The sequence below is a fragment of the Branchiostoma belcheri genome, unplaced genomic scaffold (genome assembly GCF_001625305.1).
Source record: "Branchiostoma belcheri isolate BF01 breed outbred unplaced genomic scaffold, Haploidv18h27 scaffold102, whole genome shotgun sequence".
Lineage (NCBI taxonomy): Eukaryota > Metazoa > Chordata > Leptocardii > Amphioxiformes > Branchiostomatidae > Branchiostoma > Branchiostoma belcheri.
The window spans coordinates 493,260-502,401 of NW_017802403.1; the positions used below are offsets into that span (position 1 = coordinate 493,260).

General features: G+C 39.1%; 1 protein-coding gene and 1 long non-coding RNA gene across 2 annotated transcripts in view; one reads left to right on the forward strand and one right to left on the reverse strand.

Annotated features, from left to right (window-relative positions):
• The first annotated feature begins 2,888 nt into the window (after window positions 1-2,888).
• LOC109474981 (fatty acid-binding protein homolog 4-like) overlaps window positions 2,889-9,142 on the forward strand; it is a 9,065-nt gene continuing 2,811 nt past the window's right edge. Inside the window, exons 1-2 of the mRNA XM_019775485.1 lie at window positions 2,889-3,039; window positions 4,678-4,862. Of these exons, the coding sequence (XP_019631044.1) occupies window positions 2,946-3,039; window positions 4,678-4,862 (279 nt within the window). The 5' untranslated portion in view covers window positions 2,889-2,945. The remainder of the gene's footprint in view (window positions 3,040-4,677; window positions 4,863-9,142) is intronic.
• Window positions 8,180-9,142, reverse strand: LOC109475041. Its single transcript, XR_002140511.1, has 2 exons — window positions 9,092-9,142; window positions 8,180-8,517 (listed from the first exon to the last, which is right to left on the reverse strand). It is a non-coding gene; the product is annotated as an uncharacterized LOC109475041 (long non-coding RNA).

Here is a 9,142-nt window from a genome sequence, read left to right on the forward strand (position 1 = left end):
CCAGAGGGCTTATTACACCATACAATGTATACAACATACATGTGAAACAAGCTACTTTTCTATTCAGCACAATTGACCATTCTATTCAGAACAAGTGACTATTCTGTTCAGAATACAAATTAAACGTTTTGGGTTTACATGTACGTACAGTGTGTAATGTACAAAAATTTGCTATTGCAAAGGTGCTGAATACTAGTAGTACTGGAAGAAACAGCAGATGATTGCATCAGTTAGATTCACTTTCATGAGGTGTAATTTTGATTCTTATATTTTCACCTGGTACTTAAAGGCCTCATTCTAAGGGTAGGGTGGTCTAGTGGTCTATATGATATTATAACGTAATAGTTACTCAATATTGTTGCCTCAATCATATCATTGCTAATCATTCCATTTGTTGCTAAAAATAAAGTTTGGAAATGTTGTTTTATTGTCAAAGATATTGCCTTACCGGTAGTTTTAGTCTTAGACTTAATGACTAAGATTTGTAGTTAGGGTCCTTGTGAAAAGTAACTTGGAATTAAAGCAGTCGTGGTTCAGAAGGTTTGTTGTTAAGGCCACATCAATTTGATTTGTCGGTTCTCGGATTTTTTCATAAGGCCACACCAATTTATTTCCTTGGTTAACGGATTCGCCGCTTGGTTTTTTTGCCAAAATGTAATAAAAATAAAAACAGAACAAAAATCCATACTCTCGGGTCCCGAATTGGGGCCCCAAAGTCCACCCGGTACGTTGTAATTTTTCAAAATTTGGGCATAGTTAACAGCGTTAAAAATACATTGCTTCAAGGCAGAAACATTTTTCTGAGTGCAATTTGTTCGGAAAGCTAGGTTGCCTCTTCAAAAGTTCGTCAAAAAAATTCTTTTGATATAGAACTCGCCCCCCACCCCCTTTGCACATGTCACCATTCATGGGACAAAACTTCACTGACGACAGTCAAACGTACGGCAGATTTACTAAGTCACCAAGTTTACCTGTAACAACATATCATCTCCCTTTTAGATATATATTATATTTCATTTAGAAACACGTATTGTGTCGGAAACATGTGCTAGTAACGGGCGTTAAAAGTACAATGTAATCGGCCGAACGTATAAACTCGGCCTGTGCGGCACATGCACACACACCTTCAAAACGATCTTTTTTCCAGGGAATATGTAAAAATAACACGACATAACAATGTATTCTGGCATCACAAACTGTATTACTCTCAAAAAGTACAAAATCCTACCACAAACATGAGAATTTGGCAAAGTAAGAAGTCCTCCATGCACGTGCACGTAAGTCCATTCACTATTTCTCACGGTCGGAAGAGTCCACTTCGAGTAGGGGGAAACAGGTTCTTTTAATTATAGAAATTACTCTGTGAAAAATACTACTTGTGCATGTGGCATTCTAACAAAGTTACATCTTATTTAGATACCTATAAACAGGAGTACAATTGCAAATAATACATCAATCATTACATCTAAATTCTTTAATAAAATGGTTCCCCCTACAAATAAAAACCCCCATACATCAAAGACTTTATAGTGAAACCCTAGACCATTGAATTTGTGGCAACTTGAAGAGTGTGTCAATGTGGCTATTTGTTTGAATGATGGCTATGTATAATGTAGCTGTAGCATACCTAAAGTGTATAATGGGAAATATAAAATGTATACTACCGGTAGTACTAGTATTTGGGAATTGGGGAAAGATAACAGAAGAAATAAAATATCTGTAAAAGTAGTTAGTAATTCTTTTGCCAATAACTTTTACACATTCCTGGAAATTTGTCTAAAGCATATATTTAGGATATTGTAAATTTCAAGCTCTAAATAACTTCCATATCAGCCAGACACAATAGAATGCCCAGCCCAGTGGTAAGCTGTGTGCCCTGAACCAAGAACAATGGGATCTGAACAGAGCACCCTGATTTAAACCACTCTTTGGAACTTTGAAAGATGAATAAAAGTGAAACCAGTTGGATGGGAGTCTTGAAACGGACAGTTTGTTGTTCATACAGTAAAGATGTGTATCTTGCAAAATAATACGAATAATTGTAAAGGGATGTAAGAGAAGTTGCTCATGTACATGTAGTAATGGTCCTTTCAGTTCAATAAGTGTCTAATATAATGTCTTATATCATTTTGTAACTTAACTTAATGGATTGCTTACTACATGGCTGTATGGCAGGTGGTCTCAAATTTTTATTTTTATTTTTTTTTCGCCCGCCCGCTCCATTTTTTTTCTAGAAAAATCCGTTAACCAAGAAATTAAATTGGTGTGGCCTAAAGAATATGAAGCGACAGGGTGCAAACAAAAAAATAAAAACAGGCCTAGGCATCCTATTTTAGCTCCAAATGCTACGATAGGAGCCATGAAGTGAACACAAAAGGCTGGGTTAATATTTAAACAATGAATTTTGAACTTTTTATAAAACCACTGCATTGATAGATGGAAAAACTGTTATAACTAGGAACTGTTGGGGCAAAATATAAGCATTTTTAGTTGATTCAGAACCAGAATCTTTTTTTTTCAAGTCAGAAAAAAATGAAGAGGGGAATCCGAGAACCAACATATTAAATTGGTGTGGCCTTATGGTAATACATGTAGTTGAATTCTGAGATAGGAATTTCATCAAAATAAAGAAATGCTGTCAGGGTGTCATCATCTGATGCAGCATTGTGTATTTTGATGGGTAAACAAGAATGATTTTTTTTTAAATAATAAAATTGACCAAATATCACGGCATTAAGTAACTAAAGCTTTGCCATACTGGTGATAACAAGTGCAGGCGACAAGAATTCGTGACCAAACCAAAACACCTGGTGACGTGACAATCGCGTGTTACTAGTACATGAACAAAGGTTGACCTATGACCTATAGCCATTCATGCATTTCAAGCCTCAGCGCAGCAAGTGGCCGCTTGTGCTTCATCCGTTTCCGGGTAAAAAAAATCAAACATGGAGAAGGATGCTAATATTTCCCAGCTAACTGGTCGGTGGAGACAGGACCACTCCCAGAACGAGAACTACGATGAGTTTCTTCGTGAAAACGGTAGGTACACTCAAGGAGCTTTGTGTTTTAAAGCCTCCTGTGCAGGCTTCTGAGTGGGCGGGAGTTTTGATACAGTAGACACCTGTCAGGCAAAATATGCAACGTATTTACCGCAGTATCAAAACTTAGTATACGTGTTGCTGTACGTTACAGTGTGATTTTATACTGTAAACAAGAGTTCCACAATCTCATACCTTCGCCAAATGAGGTTAACCCTTGCGGGTGACGAATTATACAATTTTAATCATTGATTTTGTAAATAAGAGCCTCATTTGCATGGACTATGTCAGTTGATCATATTCTTCATCCAATGACAGCCTTATCATAAAAAAAGGCTATTTTAGCACTTCCTCATAAATTATGCAAATGAGGTCATGATTTGAATAAATTATGTTTGTTGATGTTCACCTTCACTTAACTTCCAAATGTGGCAAGTATGAAATTCGGGGTGCAGCAGTTACAACTATGAAATTATAAGAATTTTCCATTAATTATGCAAATTAGGTCCTCATTTACATAATATATATCCTCAGATGTTTTTCTCGTTCTCAAGCAGATGTCACAAGTGTTTCATAGTTCTATTATCGAACAAAGCAGAGTTATAGAATTTCCTCATTAATTATGCAAATTAGCGCCAGATTTGCATAATTGCCATCTGATCATGTCAAGCATCACTTATACTACTTACATACCAAAAATCACGACAATACGTCATCCGGTTCTTGAGTTATCGTCCTTCAAATTTTTTTCAACAAATGCTCCTGCAGTTCCAGAACAAGGAGCTAGGGGACCCAAACTCACGTCACTTCTTCCCTACCACAAGAGCTATCTACCAACCAAAATTCGTGACCCTAGCATGTCCAGAACAGGAGATATCAAAACCGGAAGTTCAGCTGCAGTACCTAGGAAAGCCGCCAGGGGGCCCAAAATCTAATCATTTCTAGGTCTCATTAAGACCTACCCACCTACCAAGTTTCATTCCAATCCATCAACTGCTTCTCGAGTTATCTTGCTAAACCACACACACACACACACACATACCCACAGACAAACGCTACTGAAAACATAACCTTCTTGGCGAAGGTAAATATATCTATACTCAATACTGTAAGTTTGTCAGTGGCTTCAGTTGCCTCAAGTCAATCATGAAATATAAAACTATATAAAGAGTTGAGTTGACCTAATTAGCACTGCTATTTTACTTCCGGGTACGGAAGTGTCGTTTTGGGTGGCTGAGCTGTTGGGTGGCTGAGCTGTCGTTTTGGGTGGCTGAGCTGTTGGGTGGCTGAGCTGTAGTTTTGGGTGGCTGAGCTGTTACTCTGATGCCTGCGGCTTGATTGATTGATTGATTGATTGCTGTGTGGGTTTGTGGGTCTGTGTACTGACAGCACGTGGGTTGGGAAGGTTGACAGGCAGATTAACAGTCGAGTTCGGAGATCTAGCCGCGTTGACTGTAGGTTGACATCACATGGATTGACAATTGGAATAACTGGAGGTCAGAAAGTCAGACTTAGGAAAATATATGTTTGAAGGTCACGAACATGAAGGTCACGAAGCCCCAAAATGCTTCTCGGAAGTCCGGAATCTCAAATTTCTGTTTTGATTGTTTGTCTATTTGTTTGTTTGTTTATTCAACAGGTTTGTCGTGGTGGATCCGTAAGCTTGTAAAGCTGTTCAAAATCAGCCCTATAGAAGAGTACATCGTCAACGGGAACCAAATAACCTACCGACAGTACACCAATCAGCAAAGGCCGTCGGTTGACATGACTCTAACTCTTGGCCAACCACAGAACATCTCCATGCGGGGTTTGGGAAACTTTGAGGTAAAGATGCTTTTGTTTGTTTCGTAGTCGTTCCTTCCTCATAAAAGTCTGGATATCATTTTAGTCAGTCTAATCCATGCGTCACCCACTGTAGGTTTCAAGTCTCCGTTACATGTATGCACTAGCACCCCTGTTTATAGTTGTTCATACGGAAAAAGCTTGCTGCTTGGTTCTGTACCCTTTTTCTTTCATTATTTCACTCCATACTTCAGTATGGAGTGAAATACTGTTTTTACTGATGATTCTTCTTCTTCTCCTTCTCCTCCTGCCACTTTTTTAAATTGATTCAACTCCTTCATTTTTGGGCGAAATGACCTGAAATTTCGTATAGAGGTAGAGTGGGTAAATACCCCTAGGCGTTTTTTAAATGTTTTTGATACAAGCTTTTACAATCGTTTTATTTGCTTTTTAGCGGTCCCCATAGGAAAGTACTGTGGGGGCATACGCGCGTGACGTAATAAGAAAGAAATTCGGCGGCATGCCCATATATGGGCATGCAAGCATGAACCTGACGCAGACCAATCTATTCTTCTTGCTGATTGGCTGTTGGATTTGATTGGATTAACTCAATTAACACCTGTTCAAAGCCATTCCATTTTGACAGTATGAACTCAAGCGTTTTGGTAGGTACAGCACAGGCCACGAAATACGCATCAATTTTCGAGGGACGTTCTGCGGGAGAGTGCAGGACGCTGTGCGGGACTTCCCTCGGGAGAGTGCGGGACGTCCTCCGGGAGAGTGCGATACGTTCTGCGGGAGAGTGCGGTACGTCCAGCGGGAGAGTGCGGTACGTTCTGCGGGAGCCAGACATTTTGCTCTTCTCTGTTGGAACAACGCAAGTTGGAGGTCAATGACCTGCGCCCGGCGTGTAAACAAGATTGGACAGGGAGCGGCTGTAATATCAAAGGAGCCGGCGGCTTCTGCTAGCCGGGTTGATAGTTAAGTAACATCAAGGTGGTTCAAAAGCAAACCTGATAAAGAAGGAAACCCCGTAGTTGAAAGTCTTGGTGGCTTGAGGCGATCGATACCGCCATGCTGTTTACTTTATATGACATACAATGCAGTGAGTGATGTGTATCGCACCGAGCTAGCTCGGTTGGTAACGCGCCAGGCGGCAATCCCAGAAATTGTGAGTTCGAACCCCAGTGCATCGGATATTAACATTTTAAACAATTTTATCATTTTTAACAATTTTATCATTTTTAACAATTTTATCAGTTTTAACAATTTTAACAATCCTGCATTTTAACAATTTCAACATTTTTTTTTGATTTTCGTTGTTTTGCTTTTAACATTCAAAAACTGATTGTTCTTACTCAAGAATGTCAATAACTTAGAATGTTAGTCTTTTGTACTTTTCCAACATACAAACCAAAATCACTTTGATGTTGTCACAAAAGTATGGAGCTGACAAGAGAGAAGGAGTACGGTACTCTGCCAGTGTGAAGAATCTACAGAGGTATTACCAGTCACTAGTAGCAAGAGATAGACCACATTGAATGATGACGATGAGGACGAATCATATGTAGTACTATCATAGCTTAGTACAGAAATTCTACTGCTTTACTTTACTTTACTTTCTTTCACTCTGTACATGCAATTAGCTCACTGGCATGATTTTAAAAATAAAGCTTATGATAATCATATTATATGTATAGCTTATTCAATGTATGGCTTCATAGTTTATGTGATTGTTAATAAGGCCATGTTGATTTGATTGTATGGATGGCATCTGTGCGCGCATCGGTTTTCGTTAATTTAAAACTAAGTTTACGACAATCATACAAAACATCTGGAAACTAAGCAAACATACTCTGTAAATTGATTACTGTAATTCCCTATTTTTTTTTCACTGTACCGCAACGTAACGCAAGCAGGAGGTCAATGTTCACGGTTTTCACTGTCACCTCTGTACCGTGAACTTATCTTTACAGTTAGGAAATAATTCCTGGACTTTCTTTTTCCTGCAACTGTCACCACCGTGAATATATAGTTACGTGAACATGTCCATGTTTCTCAGACCGTGAAAAGTTTTGCTACCGTAAGTAGTAGTTGCAATTTCGTCATTAGTAGTATTTAGATACCTGCAATATGTAACTTTGAAATTGAGATAAGTGTAAAGTAAAGCTGTCGAGATTTAAAGTGCTTGTCGTTGTATCTTTGTAAAAAAAAAAGGGAGATAATTGCCAAGTGCCAGTTTTGTGAATACCTGTCGAGATTCAAACAGCTTGTCCTTGTATAATTGCAGTATGATTTATTTAGAATCTCTCATTTTTGTTTGGGGAAGGGTATGGAGTGAAATTCCTACATTTGCTCCGAAGCAAATGTTGGCCTTTCTAGTTATATTTTGAGCATGTCTAGTTTTGACATGTATCTGCTGGAGTACTCTGTAATGATAATAACAAGCTGTTAACGCGATGATAGCTGCCATCGTGAAACGCCTAATCTACAGTACAGTAGCATATGCCTTCTGACTGAAAAAAAATGAAAACATGTCAATACAGCCCAAAATGGAAGATTTAAAAAATCCTGTCAATAGTGCCAAAAATGGCACTGCTGACAGGACGATCCTGTCAATAGTGTCAAAAATGGCACTGCTGACAGGACGATCCTGTCAGCAGTGCAGTATTTCCTGTTATTGACAGGGTCGTCCTGTCAGCAGTGCAGTATTTTCTGCTATTGACAGGATCGTCCTGTCAGCAGTGCAGTATTTTCTGCTATTGACAGGATCGTCCTGTCAGCAGTGCAATATTTTCTGCTATTGACAGGACGATCCTGTCAATAGCCTCAGGCGAGTATTTTTCTGTCCTAGAACGCCGAATATCCACAATCCTACACGGTTAAATGTTTGCACTGTGAATAAAGATTGTATGTCCTCTGATGCCTAGCTAGGTTATAGCAAATGCTGGGGACCAATTTTTCATTGTCGTACTGGGGCCTTTACTACTATAGATAGTATATTTCAGATAGTATATGTTATAATGTATATGCCAATAAAACATGAATAGCTGAAAAGTGTTTTGTAAACCTTTCCATTGGCCCAAGCCCAGCAAACAACAACACTATTCAAATAACACAGAAGCATAAATTTAAACCAGTCACCAGTTTTATTATCCTCCATATTCAAACACTCACAGTTCCATTGCTTTCTATGATGTAACGTTACCTAGTGTACGCATACATGTCCGGAAAATTGATGAAAAATGTTCACGATAATCCTCACTACAATTCCTTGCTAGGATTGTTTAAACATAAGGTTGAAAAAATCAATGAATCGAGTGGCTCAGAGATTCTGTGATATTTTGAGGAATTTAAAGAAATAACGATTAATAGTATCAAAACCTAATCACCATTCCATCTTGTTGTTTAGTATTACTACTGCAATTAGAAAGCATTTTAAGATGTTGAGATTTTAAGATTAAATTTCAGCTGAAAAACGACCAGAGCTGGCCCAATCAACATTGCCCTAAGCAAGTTTAACTTGTTAACCTGCCTACGTTTCAATAACCCATTTAGTAACTTACTAAATGGGTTATTGAAACGTAGGCAGGTACATTCCTTTGTATTAGTGAATCGAAGAACTTAATCACCCATGTCTAATTAAACTATTGAAAGTCTTCTGCCTCAGCCGCCTGGTCCTGAGCTCCCTGCAGTTCTGTAAGAAAAAAGAGAAGATAAACAGGAGACGTAAGAAACACTAAGAACAACCCAAGACGGGGCAAACTGACAACAATCAAGGGGTAGGGCTGGAAAATCAGTCTAAAATAAATAGGTCTGACCTATTGACTGTCCGAAACGTTACTTCTTAGTTAGGCGACACCGACTTAATTTTATGGATGACATCCTCCGGCCAAAATAAACATGCTACTAAACCACAGGCATACAGTACTGTGAATTTGGCGCATTACATAGCGACGTATACGACAGGCCGGCACATGCTGGATTTTTGCGGAATTTACATGTATGCATCGACACTGTAACCGTTACGTATATGTACTGTGTTCTTGAGTCGTGGAGCTTCGGTAGCTTGGGTGCCGTCCTCCGGCTTCGTTGTCGCTAACCACCATGGACTACCCAGACCTAAAGCCAGGCCAGAGCCTCGGAAGACGTGATCTTTTTTTTTTTTTTAGATCAGGCGAAAGTCAATGCGCGCGGATGTCATCCATAAAATTAAGTCGGTGTGGCCTATAGTATAGAGCTATGGTGGGACTTAGCCACCTCAGACGTACCATTTGCCGTGACTTGCACCAGGCGGAGGCGCTGGAGTCCCACTTCAGGCT